Source organism: Ailuropoda melanoleuca, chromosome 1, assembly GCF_002007445.2.
Source record: "Ailuropoda melanoleuca isolate Jingjing chromosome 1, ASM200744v2, whole genome shotgun sequence".
Lineage (NCBI taxonomy): Eukaryota > Metazoa > Chordata > Mammalia > Carnivora > Ursidae > Ailuropoda > Ailuropoda melanoleuca.
The window spans coordinates 200,993,220-201,011,012 of NC_048218.1; the positions used below are offsets into that span (position 1 = coordinate 200,993,220).

The 17,793-nt window shown below is 42.3% G+C and overlaps 1 protein-coding gene across 1 annotated transcript; it reads right to left on the minus strand.

The window, feature by feature from the left end:
• Window positions 1-2,584: 2,584 nt before the first annotated feature.
• LOC100479359 (olfactory receptor 6V1) lies at window positions 2,585-3,532 on the minus strand. Its single transcript, XM_002924181.1, has one exon. The coding sequence runs from the start codon at window positions 3,530-3,532 to the stop codon at window positions 2,585-2,587; it is 948 nt and encodes a 315-aa protein (XP_002924227.1).
• Between the last annotated feature and the right edge of the window lie 14,261 nt (window positions 3,533-17,793).

Consider the following 17,793-nt stretch of genomic DNA (forward strand, 5'->3'; position numbering starts at 1 on the left):
AAATTCCTTCCAGTAAGATGGAAAAGTTTGTCATCAGTATTTTCTGGGTTACATCTATCTAGGAGCCTCATCTGACATTATGCACACCCAGGGTCCCTGTCACATTAAGACAAATGCACAGAACCGAAACATTTCCAGGTCATGTCCCCACAGGATTTGCACAGCGAATCAGAGGCTGGACCACTGGCCTAAAGTCTCTCTGGAAGCTTAAAGTCAGACTAGGATGAAAATCTTGGGGCCTAAATCCTGGTTACTGTCTCCAAAAATAGGCCCTGGGATGAAACTCCTCAAGGAAGGGGGCTCCTCCAGTGCCCTTCGCAGTGTTGACAATGAGACAAGGACTTCCTTACACAATTTCCTGATTGAATCTTCCACCAGCAGACTGTCTAGGTCAGTGCTCCTCAAATATTAATGTGCACGTGACTCATCCAGGGGTCCCATGAAAATGCAGATTCTGATGCAGCGGGTCTGGGGTGGGGCCCGAGATTCTGCATTCTGTATTAGCAGAGATGCCAAAGGTGTGCCAAGGACCTCACTTGGGGGAGCTGGGGACCACAGGCAAGTTTGCTGGGAATGTCATGCCTATGTGATGCTGTGTGATGGGGTGATTACTGTGGAGGCCTGAGGCTAGCTACGCCTTCCCAATCTGACCAGAGATCTCACTGCTAAGACAACGCAATGAAAAAGAGGCAATAGATGGCTGCAGACTGTTGATTATGTTTAATTTTTAAGGGAGTGTGCAGAAATGAGAGAGTAGCAGCAGGAAGGAGACTCTCAGGAGGAACATCGGAGTGGATTTGTGTGCTGATTATTTTAGGAGGAGAAGCTGAAGGAAAGCGTTTGCATATCAGAAGGAGATAATTGCTTCCCATTTAGTTCTTCAGTTTCTCACAAAGTTTTCGAGGAGAGTAGGTAATTAGTCCCTTGAGGGGTGGAGGAGCAAAAGTTCTCAAGATGAAAAACTGTTTTCCCTGCTGGCCTTACGGCAAAATCAAAAGTATCTGCCCCCTTATGGAGAGGTCCACAAATGAGAATGTGTCCAATTGCAATTAAAAAAAAAAAGGCTTGGGGCCGCCTGGGTGGCACAGCGGTTAAGCGTCTGCCTTCGGCTCAGGGCGTGATCCCAGCATTACGGGATCGAGCCCCACATCAGGCTCCTCCGCTATGGGCCTGCCTTCCTCTCCCACTCCCCCTGCTTGTCCCTCTCTCGCTGGCTGTCTCTATCTCTGTCAAATAAATAAATAAAATCTTTAAAAAAAAAAAAAGGCTTAATTGGAGGTCAAACTCCCTGGTCATAACCAGAGATGCATGCCTCTGGGTGGCACATCCCTGGACGTTTCCCCCTCCCTCACCCCTTACCTCACAGCTGTGGCTCTGTGGGGTGGCCCCTACACTGGCCTATCCACACTGCACATAAGGACCAGGACCCCTCCTCTAGATACCCTGTGGGCAGAGCTAGCTTCAGAAGTAGGAGGAAGTTTGCATTTACTCTTTGTCCTGTTCTGCAAATCCCAGCCCAGTCCAGATTCAAGCTGGTACAAGAAATCAGACACTAGAGCTATTCCCACTCCCACCATCTCCCCCTAACTTCCTAAACCATTCCCAGATTGCCAGGGAAAGCCTTCCCTCCACAACTCCAGTCCCACTCCATTTCTTCCTTCTCAGCTGGCTTCCACCATCTTTGCTTTATCACCAGGGCCTCTGGTAACCTCCTGTCCAGGCTGCTTCCAGGAAAGCCAACCTCAGAGGGCCCTTCCTCTGGAGATGGCTCTAAGATTCTATAGGATAAGAGAGGTATTAGCACTTGTAAAGAGGAAGGTAGCCAGTCTGGGAACAATGATCTAGCTTTCCCTTCTTTCTTGAGTGTACCAGAAGGATAAAGTTTAGGCCTGGGGCTCTCATGACCTCTCTGTGTAAGGGGCTGAGAAAGTGGCCCCCGAGGAGTCATTTCTGTTTAAAAGCAAGAGATTTGGAGGGGCTGGACAGGAGCAGGGGCAGCCTGGGTATAAGCAGTGCTTCCACTTCAGGAGCAATCCCAGACGATGGGTCCCAACGGGAGGCACAAAGTTTTTCTATTTGGGGGAAGCCAGCCCTCTCTGCTCTTCTCAAACTCCCACTTTCAGAACTCGATCCTGGATTCTGAAGCTAGTTCATGAGAAAGAAATACACCCCCCAAAAAGTTGCAGACAAATAAATGAAAAGGAAAGTAAACAAAAGCATACAGCCAGACTGGGAAGGAGAGATTTTAATAACACATTTTTATAATAAGAGCCACATTTACTGAGTTTTTCTGTGTACCAAAGCCTGGACTGAGAGTTTTATTTGGATAACCTCTTGGTTGATATTATCATACTGTTTTCACTCCAAAGCTCCTTCAAAATCATCTATTCCTTGTCTATCTCAGGCTCACAGATACTTGCCTTTGAAACATTCAGATGATGTGAGCTCGTTAGCTCTCTGTAGTGAGCAGACTTCCGTGGGGGTGAGGGAGCAGGAGAGACTGAGAAGAAGGAGACTGAGGAGCTCCAGTGTGGGCAGTGGAGGGTCCTTACTCCTGTGACTTAATAGCTGCTCTTGGGCCTTCTCATCTGTGGGCTGCTGCATCTTTCAAGAGGAGCCTTTTGGTCATATCTTCAATGACCTCCTTGACCTTCTCATTCCGGAAGGTGAAGATGAAGGGATTGAGGAAAGGGGTCACCACTGCAGTCATCAGAGCCACCACCTTGTTGAGGTGTGTGGAGAGGCCCTTGCCTGGCCTCACATAGATGAAGATGGCACTGCCATAGCCCAGAACCACCACAGTGAGGTGGGAGGCACAGGTGGAAAAGGCCTTCCGGCGCCCAGAGAAGGAGGGGATGTGCAGCACCGTGGCCACAATGAGGATGTAGGACACTACGATCAGCAGCATGGTGGCCAGCACAAAGAGCAAGGACAGGAAGAAGTCCATGCGCTCAATGTGGTGGGTATCAGAGCAGGAAAGCTTGAGAAGTGGGGCAGAGTCACAGAAATAGTGGTCTATGATGTCAGGGCCACAGAACCATAGCTGTGTTTTCTGTAGGGTGGGAGAGATGATGGAGAGGAAGCCGACCACCCAGCAGACCACCACCAGCTTCACACACACTGGACCATTCATGATGGTTGGGTAGTGCAGAGGGCGGCAGATGGCCACGTAGCGATCAAAGGCCATGACTGTTAGAATCAGGAAGTTGGTGGAACCCAAAGAGAAGTAAAAGAAAGACTGGGTGAGGCACTCGGCCAGGGAAATGGTCTTATGAGTGGATAGCAGGTCTGCCAGCATCCTAGGAACCACAGTGGAAGTGACCAGCATCTCCAAGAGGGAGAAGTTGCAGAGGAAGAAGTACATGGGTGAGTGGAGGCGGGCATCAAGGCATATGAGGGTGATAATGGCCAGGTTCCCCAGTACTGTCAGCACATATATCGATAGGATGAAGGCAAACAGGAGGATCTGGAACTCATGGAGATGTGAAAATCCCAACAGCACAAATTCCCTGATGACACTGAAGTTACTCATTGCACTTGATGCCAGTTCTCTGTACTACCTGTGAGAAGCCAGGAAATCTTAGTGGGAAGTTTCCAACAACCCCTGTCTTGACTATGCTCCCTGATGGCTGGCCTGACTCCCCAAGCATACTAACCCATATGCATGGTAAATCCCAGAGTCTAGGAGTTGGACATCTCCACATGATCAACACTCCTAAACTCTTCCTCTATTGTATTCCATTATTCATCATTCCATTCAGTGCATTTGTTAAGCTCCAACTCTGTATCAGAGATTTGGTGGGTCTGATAAATACTTCCTAACTCCCATATTTAATGATCATTCCATCGTAATAATACTTGCTATTAGCTGGGTTCTTTCCATGTGCCCAGAATTGTGTTAGGTATCTCATACATTACTTCTCTTCATCTTTTGTGCTCAAAATCATCTTCCCTGTGGTCACTGTAACATTTTAGGCTAAAAATAACCCATTTTTAAAATTGTTTCCACCCTTGACTACAAGGACTTCCAAGTTCTCCAACAGTTCTCATCTTTCCTTGTCTGGCTCCTGGTCCTCCTAAATATGGATATCACCACATTTCTTTTTCTTCTTTTATCTATTCTCTCCTTCAGAAATCTTGCTTCTTGAGTGATCTTGAAAATGTAAATGAATCTCAAATCTGCATTCTTGTTCTCAACCCACATCTCTGACTACCTGCTGACCACCACAGTGTACTCACCATGTATAAAAATATGCACATAATCCTCCCCTCCCCCCAAGCCAGCATCATGTTCATGGTTCCCCAAACACCCAGCCATTCAGGCTTGTCACCTGGAAGGAATCAATAGTTTTTTGGTTTTCCCTTCCTTCTTCTAAGACACTTGAACAACCATCCTTAGAAAAATTCTTTAAACCACACACCTTTCTTTTTTCCATAGCCCCCAAGTTCAAGAATTTGTCTTCTCTTAATCATTGCAACAACATTCTTCTCTTTGGTGGGGAGGGGCAGAGGGACAGAGAGTGAGACCATATTTAGCAAGCTCCACACCCAATGCAGAGCCCAATACAGAGCTCAATCTCACAACCCTGAGATCATGGCCTGAGCTGAAATCAAGAGTTGGATGCTTAACCAACTGAGCCATCCAGGTACTCCTGCAACAGCATTCTCAATGGCTTTCATATTTGTAGCTTTCTCTATATCCAACCTATGCATACACTATTATATTTATGTTTCTAAAGTGTTATTCCACAGGCCGTTTTTTTTTTAATAATCTGAGGCAATGTAATTTCATTTATACATTACTCTCAAAATCAATTAATCAAACTAGCTAGCCATCTACCTCCATATAGAAAAAGGCTACCAGGATGTATTTTAAATTATTAACAGTGGCTATCTTGAATGTGGATTATAGGCAGTTCAATGTATATCTATATTTATATCAATCTTTATCTTGCTTGTTTTCTAAATTCCTTTTCTTTTAAATGTATATTTCTTCAATGACCAGGAAAAAAAAAAAAACCAAACTTTTTTCAACACCAACAAGATCTCTTCCTTCTCTTGTCTGCTAAGTCAAGAACACACTCCCCCTGGCAATCCCAGCCTTGCATAGCTTTACCCACCTACCCCTCCAGCCTTACCCTCACCTCTTTCTTTCCACACACTTAATGCTATCACCAGACTGGACCACTTGCTAGTCTCCAAATGTTAATTCCACCCTGTTTTGACAAATTTTTCCTTATTGTTCTCTACGCTTGGAATATCCTTCCTGCCTTCTTCACCTGACAAATTCTTGCCTACCCCCTTCAGGGACTGTCTCAAATGTCCCTCCTTTATGAAGCTTCATCCCCCATTCAGATGTGCACTCATTCTTCCTGGAATTCCTAACTGGGGAAGTTAGCATGTCTGCCTTGCATTTTAGTTATCCTTGCACCAGCCTTATTCCAAACACTTGTTTCTTAGTGGCAGTGCTCTCTTTTCCTCTTTACAGCCTCACAATACCTAGCAACATCTGACACAATGTAAGTACTTAGTAAATTTTAATTAAACAAATTAAAATGCACTGGTTTCTGTGCTGTGACAAGGCTGGGAGATGGTGACGATCTCTACATCACGGGTGATAAAAAGTGGGGCTCAGGATATTTAAAGATCTCAATCCTGAGTCTTACTGTTCATAAATGTACATTTGGGATTTGAACCCAGAATTTTCTAACTCCAATACTTATTTGTTTAGAGTAACCACAATGCCAACTCCAATACTTATTTGTTTAGAGTAACCACAATGCCAACTCCAATACTTATTTGTTTAGAGTAACCACAATGCCAAATATATGGAATCTTCAAAATTCTCAAACACCAGTGCCATATCAATTTCAGGATCCATAGCCTATTGCTTAGGTCTGCCAATGGAGAAAGTATTTAATAAATGGTAAATTAAGGAATGTATTAAAGAGTAAATTTCCATGATCAGCTGTTGCCTACCAGTGATGAGTTAGAGGCAGGGAGAGTGTCCCTTTTCTCGCAGAAAGGATCTAACCTGGGTCTCTAACACTATGGGACCAGTTAGAGGTTCAGCCCTCAGTCCTCCATGTCTTCTGGGGGGGTAACAGGGGAGGGCAGGCCCTCAGGAGGCTGCTACTCCTCCACTACCACTTCCCTGAATGTGATCTCTTCCTACGCGGCCCCATACTGATGTGTATCACACTATGTGGGTGTCATAAATGCCTGAGCAAGAATGAGAAATTCAACCCATGGGCCTATTCTGGTTTATTCGCCATCACTGCCGCTTGAAGAGTTGTATATTTCTTACCTGACAGACGTTTGTGACATAGCATCCAGAAGTTCCACAGTCTAAAACACTTGAAGTCCTGGAATCAGAGGTCAAAGAGTTGATTCAGGGTGACTCTGGAGTCAGGAATACTCCATTCAGTGCAGCAGGCTTTACTCTAACCCTAGCTAGCTGACATCCTTTGCAAACGGGCTTCCAGCACAGCCACCATTATTACACCCTCCCACCAACCCATTTTGCCTTCCTCACCCCAACCTCTTACCAGCCTACTAGACATTTCATCTTAGACTTTTCTCTTCCTATTCAAGATTTTGCCTCCCCCACTCAGCTTGGATGACTGGTGCCTGGCTATTTATCCATCATACACTACCATTCCCTTCATGTTGCTTCCAGACTCTGGGCCACCACTCCCCCATTTCCAACTCAGCCATCTGGCCCACAGCTCAGGACAGACCCCCTGGAGTATGTTTTAGAACCTGATGTACTTACTGAATAATTTTACATCACAAGTTTTTATTTGTCAAAACTGATTGTTTAATATAAGCAAAAATTCACATAAAGTTCAACATGAATGTACAACTAGCTTTCCTCTGTATCAGGATCTTCTGCAGAGCAGATTTTCCTCAGTGCAGCCTCTGCAGTACCCTCTGGAACATCCTGCTTCCTCCCTCACTGCACAACACATCCTCTCTCAGGCCCAGGGGTCCTGCATCCCCTGGTGCAGGAAAACTCAGCTTCTCCAATTAGGAGAAAATACGGCGCTCCATCAAAACAGGCCAAAGGTAGCCTTAGCTATTGCAAGGTAGACTGGCCAATGCTTTGGTTGGCCATTTAGCACATGCTTTGGACTGGGCTAACATTATCTGTACTTGATAGTCTGGACTCCCTGGTGTGTTCTGTTTCCCTCACACATTCCTGGTAAAGATTCTCTCTGGTAAGATATCCTGTTCATCTCTATCCAAATCCTTCATATTGTAGGTTCTGTTGTTCAGATCTCTGTTACAGTGTCAACTAGCAGAGAACTCACCTGTCTCCATGTAACAGCCCTCTAGAGACTTGAAACCCGTTTGAAAGCCCCCTCCTTGTTATGCATTTTACTGTCTCACCACATCAACCTTCTCAATTCTTCTGACTAAATTATCCCTATGCTTTTTGACTTTTGAACAACTTTCCCACCCCAGAAATAACTCTGTTTTTAATAATTGGTAATACAGAGGGGTTAGAAGTACCATCACCATGATTGTTTGTAGGAGTGTTTGGTCACCAGTGTCCTGGGACATTCCAACTTTCTCAAGCGAATGAAAGCACAGGGACCAGGAGTGGGACAGAGGGGTGAGCAGGGAAAGTAACTGAGTATCCCCTTGAGGTCCACAGGACACCTGCAAGGGCAGGTGACAGAGGGAGGACACAGAGTAAACAGCACACGGGCAAGCAGACCAGTGGGGAGCAAGAATTTAAGGCTCAAAAAGAAGACAGACATGCATCAAGAAGGAACATAAACAGAGCTTCTCCTGAACCCAGGTCTCTTAGGGAGGGGCAGAAGGAGTGGAGTAGGACAGAAGACCATTAGGTCTTTCCCAAGAAGGAGAACAGAATGGGACCAATGCAGGGAGAGGAGTCCTGTCATGAGATTCATTGCTGCACCCAAATCAGCAATAGCACAGTGAGCAAGAGGACACAGGCAACTCAAATCATTCATCCATTCACTCATTCATTCAGGAAAATCTGATTAACAGCACCCGATACTGTTGGTGTTCAAGGGATACAGTGGTGAACAAAATAGTCCCATGTGTTACGGCCAAGTCGGAAAAAGTAAATAAGTTTAAAATGACAATCCATGACAAATGCTGTGAAGGCAATGAAAGGGCTCTGAAAGAGACTGAGGGGAAGATAGGGAACTTACTAGTGATAGGTCCCATCCTGCCACCCAGGTTCAGATGCAGGACTCAGGAGGAGTGGGTGGCACCCAGAGGACAACAAGGCAAGTATAACGTATTGAATGGAGCCAAGAGGTCCCTCTCAAACTGCAGGCACAGTTTCCAAACCTAGGACCTCTGGGGGCAGTCCACAGTAAACAAAGATAACACAACAGCAGGATGGATGCACTCTACCCTATCTGGGCCCCTCTCTGGTATCCCCTTCCTCCTGCTCTTTAGGTACTACTGGGGGCCAACCTGAAACCAAAAGCCTCCAGTTCTTCTCAGTACCGATGGTGTGCTGCAGCAGGGTTGAATAGAAGCATGACAGTGGTTCCCAAGGAGCAGCTGTCTCCATTGGGGCCTTTGGGCACCTCCCAGCACCATACTCAAGTTTGAGAAATGTGAGCTCCAGGGACGAGGCAGTCAACCGTGAGTCCACAGGGGTCTCCTGGGGGACCCTGACAGCTCTCTCTCACTTTCTCCTATCTCCTGTCGGCACAGAGCTCAGTGTGCCCCAACAGCCCTGGATCTGGGCTCTGGGGTGAGGAGAAGAGAGAGTGAGGGCAAGGAGCTGGGCACCGGTTGCTTTAGACACAGACAATGCAGGAACAAAAACATTGAGCTAAGGGTTCTCCTTACCTCTGGTCACCCCAGAAGGAAAAACAGGGTCCAAAACAGAGAGGCTGACATAGTAAAAACATTTCTTTAAGAAAATAGGAATCACCAGGACCTGAGCATCAATATATGGGGACGGGGGGTTCACTCTCCTGCCTAAGAATGATCTCATAGCATCTTCTCTCAGGGCCTCAGTCTGCCCACGGATAGCAGGGGACTCAAAATCTAAATGTACATTCCTGAGTTGGTTATGGAAGGAGAGAAACCCCTTGAAGAAGGAATCGTGGCCATGGTTAACAGAGAAAGAGATTAACTGAAGCCAAAATGAAAAATTGAGGACCTGTTTACAATTATGAAATGGTAATTATACATATGCACACACACATACTATTTGTGATTTTGTATATTACATAGATTTATGAAGAAATGAAAAAATATGACAAAGAAACACTTAATAGAGTTATGTTCCACTGTTGTGAATACCAAAGCCAAAGGGATTGTGTATCTCTTTATCAGCAAGACCAGCTTCCCTAACTTCTCCACCAACCTACGGACACACATCACCTCCAGTGCCTAAGGACTCAGGTAATTACATAGTCCTTTTCCCTTGTCACTTGCTCTTCTCTCTCATAGCAATAGCACCTTTATCATATGCTTCCTACAGGCATTGTATCATTTGATTTTTTCAGCAACACTGTGAGTAGCTGTTATTGGGGTCTTCATTTCCCTGCTGATGGGACAGAGGAAGCCCTTACTCCAGGACATACACCTAAAGTTAGTGGTGACTGGGTTTGAACCCCAAATTGCAGAGAACAGGTGATCTTTGATTTGTGTACTTTAGACTTTTGTAGCACATGACCTTGTGCACATTCTATGCTGACATACCTAATTCACCTTTCACACTATCAAATTCACATATCTGCTCATCTATGATATTTCAAGTATCACATAGAGCATCCCCTGCCACCTAACAATTCAGTTTTGTCTGTGCTATTATTTAAGTTTTTTAATGAAAAATACTAAAAAGTGAAAAAGGAAAACTGAAAAGTAATGACGTCTGTGTTTTTCTTAAAAAGTGTAAATCTCATATATGTAATCAAACAAAACAAAGTTGGTTATCATCAGGCAGAGTAAGGAGACATCTTTTAGCCTCAATCCATAGTTCACTGACCATAAGCTGGTTAACTGTATGTTCAAATATAAGAGAAAAGAACAAAGCTAAATAATATTTTAGAAATCCTGAGATGCATTATCTGAACCAGGATAGATCAGGTAGAAATAGTTTAAGAGCAGACAGTATCTTTTTTAGGTGAATTCATCAATAGAAGTAGAAAGGGAAGAAGACATCACACTAAAAATGTGCTGAGATGAACACAGGAAAAACCAGAACCATGAGCTTAATTGGAGATACATACTGTGTATATGTATTTTCTTAAGTCTGAAATCAAAGGACATATTAAGCAGAAAAAAAAAAGTTCTCCAAAAACTGTGGTAAAGGGTAACTAGATGTGTTTTTTTCATTTAACAAAGAGTTATCAAACCTCGGCCATGTACTAAGTACTATTTTAGGTACCCAACATAGAGCACTGAACAAGACAAAGCAGCTCTTGAAAAGAATAGTCACCTACTCCTTTCCATCCCAAGTGTTACAAATCAGAAGCATAACTAAGGAGAAGCAGGAGAGTACACTTTCCCAAGCCCATGCAACAAAAGGGGAGTCTAATAACACTTTTAAGGAGGAAATCTGTAGACATGATAGCTATTAAGGCCATGATGGCAAGAGACATATGGTACAGAGTGAGGGCAAGATCATGAGACATGCCCATGGGAAGGCTTCTCTATACTTGCTACCTCCCAACCAAAGACTATAGGCCACCCTCAACCGCACCCTGAGTACTGGAGATAACCACTGAGGAGTCATTTATAGATGTTCTACTCCATTTCATCACAAGAACAGAATAGGTTTTTTTTTTTTAAAGTAAACTCTACACCCAACATGGGGCTCAAACTCACGAACCTGAGATCAAGAGGCACATGATCTATCCACTGAACCAGCCAGGTGCCCCCCAGAGTAAGTTTTTAATCCTGGTATTTAACTTCTAATATACTTAACATTTTCTCTTTCTCCAACTTTCCTTAAATTCTTCCCTGTGGATACAGTTCTGTTATTCCAGGAATCCTTGACTTTCTTGGCAAAATCAAAGAGAAACCTTCTGTTTTTCCATTATTAAGTTTTACATATATCCAAAAGATACGGTATGGCTGCACCTAGATATCATATCCTACGCACATACAATGACACGGTTTTGAATTGCAGGTAATAATAAACTTGCTGATTTTTCTCTAGGAATCCTACTTTGGACTCCACTGTTGATAATCAGAATTCCCTGCCAGGCTTCCCATGCTCCTTGTCTTTTCCTCTTCATTCTCCATCCACTATTCAAAACTCTTCTGCTTTCCATTCAGTTTCTCTTCTTTTGGTCCCCTCATCATCCTTTTTGCTCTTTTAACTCCCCATCACCTGATACAGAATAGACCTTCCTACCCATGGGGTGCCTGGGTGGCTCAGTTGGTCAACCTTCCAATTCTTGGTTTTGGCTCAGGTTATGATCTCAGGGTCATGAGATCAAACCCCAGGTTGGACTCTGCAGCACAGAGTCTGCTTGAGATTCTCTCTTCTTCCTCTCCCTCTGCCCCTCCCCCTGCTCATGCTCTCTCTCTCTCTAAAAATAAATAAATCTTTAAAAAAAAAAAAAAACAAACAGAATAGATCTTCCCATCCAAAAATCTGCCTTACAGAGTATGTTCCCCATATATCTGTAAGGCAAATACCCCCAAGCTTGGTGAACTTCTATTTGCATAATGAATTTGCATAAGAATTTTTGGGGAAAAAATACAGAACATTCATCTCAACGATTAATCCCAGGATAAAATCCCATGAACATATGTCTAAGCTCTGAAAGAAAGGATATGACGGTGGAATTTAAAGGAAATATGACAGTCATGTTTCTGTGAGATATCTGTCACTCTTTTTCTAGGTTTCTCATTCTTTTCCCCAGCCTATGGAAAAAAGGGTTTTTTTTTTTGTTTTTTGTTTTGTTTTGTTTTGTTTTTTGTGATGGACCTGCAAATATCTGCTTAAGTTCATGTTAAATATGGTGACAGGCATAACCAACATCACTTTAATGTTCAAATGATGAAGCATTACAAAAATGGGGAGGGGTTTTGAACCTCCAAATTATTTGTAAGCTCTCTCTCTAAAAATAAATAAATCTTTAAAAAAAAAAAAAAACAAACAGAATAGATCTTCCCATCCAAAAATCTGCCTTACAGAGTATGTTCCCCATATATCTGTAAGGCAAATACCCCCAAGCTTGGTGAACTTCTATTTGCATAATGAATTTGCATAAGAATTTTTGGGGAAAAAATACAGAACATTCATCTCAACGATTAATCCCAGGATAAAATCCCATGAACATATGTCTAAGCTCTGAAAGAAAGGATATGACGGTGGAATTTAAAGGAAATATGACAGTCATGTTTCTGTGAGATATCTGTCACTCTTTTTCTAGGTTTCTCATTCTTTTCCCCAGCCTATGGGAAAAAGGTTTTTTTTTTTTTTTTTTTTTGTGATGGACCTGCAAATATCTACTTAAGTTCACGTTAAATATGGTGACAGGCATAACCAACATCACTTTAATGTTCAAATGATGAAGCATTAAAAAAATGGGGAGGGGTTTTGAACCTCCAAATTATTTGTAAGCAGTTTTGTAACATATTTTACTTGTATCTAGAAGTTGTGAGTGAGNATTTGTAAGCAGTTTTTTTTTTTAAAGATTTTATTTATTTATTTGACAGAGATAGAGACAGCCAGCGAGAGAGGGAACACAAGCAGGGGGAGGAAGAAGCAGGCTCATAGCAGAGGAGCCTGATGTGGGGCTCGATCCCACAACGCCGGGATCAAGCCCTGAGCCGAAGGCAGACGCTTAACCGCTATGCCACCCAGGCACCCCTGTAAGCAGTTTTGTAACATATTTTACTTGTATCTAGAAGTTGTGAGTGAACCATCTGAAACTAAAGAAATGGCAGTAGAGAGATTGGGGTGACGCGGAGAAATTGGGGGCTTGGGGACTGTTTGACGGAACTGGATTTCGAAAGTCATCACCAAGAACACTGGAAGAGGTGCGGGAAGTAGGGTGCTATGCTAGTCGAAAGAAAAACACCAGACAGGATGCGAGAAGAAATGGAGAAAAACCACCAGAGAGATTCGGGTGTGTGGTGACTAAGGTAGGGTGCTTGGCAAACAGAACATAAATAACTGCTCAGAGTGCCCAGAATCTGGTGAGACACTGCTCAAAAGTCTGAGGAAAAATCTGAGGACAGAGCCTTTGGATGAATTTGCAGCTCTGGCAGGAAACACATATTTTTCTCATAGATTTGGGAGGAGGAGACAGCTAGGAAAAGAGAGTGAAAACAATGAGAAAGAAACTACACGAGCAGGTAAAGGAGATCTTGAGTGTGAGGGAGAGACATCCTAACTAGAAAAAATAATGACCCCAGTGCTGCTAAAGGAAGAATGAACGCAGGGTGTCTGCCAGTGACTGTCTACCTCTGCAAGCTTGCGCTTAGTACAGAGAGGCACCTGTAATTTATCTCAACTGTATGTAAACTCTGCCTACATTTTCCTTATGTTGTTTTGCCTGAGAGCAGATTCTGAGCTTGTTGTACTTCCTGGGGGTTGGTAGATATTTGGATAAACTGTAGATAAGAGAAACAGAGAATTGCAGGACCTTGTTTTACGAAAAGAAAATCACCCTTCTGACGTCTTCCCCCTTCCTATTGTATAGGCAACAGACAATGTCCCAAAGCCAATGGGGTGAAAAATCTGCCTGGAAGAGAATCTTGTTGCTTGAGGATGGTTTGGTCAGTCTCTGGCCTCCTTGGAGGGGAATACTTGGTAGGTGGGTGAATGTCATTGTAATGTTACCTCAGAAATTTCAGAGAGCTGTGGGATGGTGGAGATGGGCCCACGAATGGGTACAGTTTTTATGCTCTAATTCTCATGGTGCTAATTACTCTATATTCTTGAGAACTTAGAACCTAAAGAAATAACTGGAAGCAATGATCTTCTCCGAGACGGAACACACCTTTCCATATTCCCTCCTTCTGAAATAATAGTCCTCCTTCAATGACCACTCTTCCATCTGTGCATCTGTGTACACACACACACACACACACACACACACACACACACACAATCCCATCTTCTCCCTGGGACCCTGGATCTTTCATCTATAGTGGTTGGTTTGAGCCCAAGACTGAGACATCAGATACCCTTCCTCCACTATTGTCCAGGTAACCTCAAGTACACGGCAGCTTCACGAACTCAAAACTGATATGGGTTCCTTATTAGCCCTCAAGTCAAATTCACAAACCTCACAGTGGCAGAAGCTCTGTTATATCTGCCCCCTGATCACCCCTTGATTCAACAACAACCCCCATCTATGTTCCCATTCCACACACCAACAGAATCTCCCTTGTTATTCAAGCAAATCAGTCACTCTCTTTATCATGACAGCTTCTCTCTCCTGGAATCTGCTGCTTAGCCATTTGCTCCCTCAGGAATGTTGTACCCCGTCCTCCTGCACCTCACATCCTACTGCACATAAAGCAACTCACCAGTCTCTCTCCATTACTCTAAAATCCTAGCTGCTAATGTCAGTTCATTTTGATCTTCCATTTAGCACTTAGGACTTAGATTCCATAAGAGTCAAACCCACTTTAATATCTTACAGAGATTGGGAGGAAAGGAGAAAATGCAATTAGCAGGAAATTATAAACTTATGAGAATTAATAAAGGAGCTGGTATGCTGTTGTTCTTAGATAGCCAGAAAATTAAATTACCCTGTAATGAGAATCAAGTGCCCATTAAGAATTCCTCATCCCAAGCAATCCACGGAAACTCCTAAAGAGGCAAGCCTCCACAGTTCCTCACTGAGCTCTCAGTTATTGGCTCCTGGTGCAGTTTCTAAAGGAGTGAAGCATCATTATTACCATATAGTACAGCCTTATGGTGAAATTGCTGGGGAGGAGATCTGCTTTCCCAGAAGAGTGCTGAACACTTATCACAGCAAAATAATGTGTGTCTGACTGTACCTTCCTGGCAAATAATTGAACATTATGCAGGAAATACATTTAGAAATAAATGGAAATTTCAGGAATTCAAGGCAATAGCAGCTTTGGTTCAGGGAATTTAGGTTCAAACAATAAAACTACAAGTTATAGGATAAGAAGACTACGATCATGAGCAAAATTCACAAATGTCTTATAAACACCAAGGGCCTGTTGATTTTGTCCCTCCCTAACACATCTACCCTCCTCATGTAGGAGCCAAAATCAAAGATTATCTAGTAGTTACCTTTCCAGTCACCCATTCTCTCCTTCCACAGAGGAGCTACATGTAAACCATTGCCTCCCAACTTCCTACATTCTTTCTCACCTCTTATAGTCCTTAGGCATTTTTTGTCACACTCACATCTAGGTCTTTTTCCCCAAACTTCTGAGCTCTGATAGTACTCTTTTTCTCTACCTCCTTTCTATTTGTCTAAAACCACCCAAGTCAAGACCAAGATGTCTAAAAGTGGTGGTAGTTAATATGTTAACAAGAAAAAAGAAAAAAATTTTTTTAGAAATCACTTGCATTTTTTCTGATTACTGGAAGATAGAAATAAGCATCACCTGTTATCCATCTGACAAAGAATGTGAGGATTCATCCCCTACCCCCTTGGACATGTGCAGAAGGTCCCTGCAGAGAAATTTCCCAGGAAATTTTCCATCTCTGTCTTCATTCTCTGTTTATTAATGTACTTTTTCCAAAGCATCAACTTTAAACATAGAAAACTTTTTTTCTAGATTCAATTTATTATTCTTCAGTTTTGTTTAATGACAAATGTTGTATTAAAAATAGAATATGCTTTCAGTTCAGTTTTAGGTTTACCTAGCAGCCAGACAGTTTTGGAAACTTCACCCCATTCTTCTCTGGAGATGTGTGGACTAAATTTAAAAACAAATGAACATTTTTTAGCAAATGTTTTCCTTTCATACAATTTGACCTGCTTGTTTAGTATTCCTCATTCTTTGGTAATGTATTTTGTATTTATTTTTTTAAAATTTTTTAAGGATTTTTAAAAAAAGATTTTATTTATTTGAGAGAAAGAGAGTGAGAGTGTGTGAGAGAGAGAGATCACAAGCAGAGGGGAGGAGAGGGAGAAGCAGTCTCCCTGATGAGCAGGGAGCCTGATACGGGACTTGATCTCAGAACCCTGGGATAATGACCTGAGCCAAAGGCGGACGCTTAACTGTCTGAGCCACCCAGGTGCCCCAATATTTCACATTTCTTTGCCATTTTACCTAGCCAGAGCAAAAACCATTTAAGGTTTGACTAAAGCAACTCGGAAGATGTTAGTGTAAAGAAGTAGAATTGAAACTCTACCATAGTCCCTATAGTTCACAAATTAAATTCCTCATCAACTCCCTCATCTTTCTTGCTACTGTCTCAAGATAAAAGTATGCATCTGCAGGGGCCACACCCTCAAGTTTTTTTTTTGTTTTTTGTTTTTTTTTTTAAGAATTAAAGGAATTTAATGAGTGCTAAGACCCAAGCACCTGCTGGAAAGTTCCCATGGTTAGGTACATGANAAGGTGGAAGAGGACATGATCTGAATGGCCCAGCTAATCAGCAGCAGGATTAGAATGGTAAATTCTACAGACTTGAATCTATAGGCTGAATATCCACCTTTCTGAATACTTAATAACAAAGGAAGTAAATCATTGGAGTGGAGTTTAGGTAGAAATAAATGGAGCTGAGATCGAGAGGCCAAGGTGTTTAATGCATTCTCCACACAGACATAGAAGTTACCTGGAATGATGACATAAGCTCGTGAAAAAGATCATTCTCAGCTAGATGCCAAAGTCTTCAATGAATGAAAGGGATTATTCAGGAGAGAAACTGGTTACAGGGAGAAGGAGTAGTAGAGCAGGATACAATCAAAAGATATTAGTAGCAAAGATAATCGAGGTCTAAAAGACTTAGTCCGGACACCATCTTTTCCAAGAAGGCTGCCTTGACTCTTCCTCCACCAATTGTTATTAAATCAATCCTGGAATGTTTCTATGGCACTCTGTGCAAATTTCTATAGTATCATATACCAAGTAGTATCCATTAGTTTACATCTCTTTTAGACCATGAGCTTCCCTGCTGCCTGGCGCGTAGAGGGGCCGACTAAAAATTTGTTTAACTGAACTCTTCTATTAGCTTCTTAATCTTATTTTTTCAAAGCCTTCCAGAGATGCTAACGGAAATGGGCCAGTATTATGAAATACTATTCTACTAATAAACTAGATTTAGTTTCCTTTTTCTAAAAGGAAGAACAAGAACTGGTGGTAGCTCCCTGACAAAACAAAACAAAATAAAACAAAACCAAACCCTGGAAAATGCTGTAGAAGAACCAAATGGATATTTTAGAAATGTAGTATTTTAGAAATAAAAAATAAACTTACTTATCTCCAAATAAAATATTATTTCTTTCTGTTCACTATTTTTAATTAATAATATTGCTTAAATACTTTAGTAACATTTATAGGTATATTTCTTTCATTAAATTAATATTTTATTTAAGTAATTAATTTCTATTTACCTAACAAATAGTTTTTTTAGAAATAAAAGAAATCAATAAATAAAAAAACCAAAATAAAAAGCTCAGCAGATGAGCTTATTGGCAGAATGGAGGAGACAGAGGAAAGAAGCAGTGAGCTGAAGATAGAACAATAAAGAAAATTGACAGAAAAAAATAAACAGATATGAGACACAACTAAAGCAGTGTTGAGAGGAAAATTTATAGCACTAAAAATGAATACATTAGGTAAGAGGAAAAGTCTTAAATCAATAACCTAAGCTCCCACCTCAAGAAGCCA

Bases quoted from the DNA above. Each gene is read 5' to 3' on its own strand.
- LOC100479359 (XM_002924181.1), bottom strand. From the start codon at position 3,532: ATGAGTAACTTCAGTGTCATCAGGGAATTTGTGCTGTTGGGATTTTCA.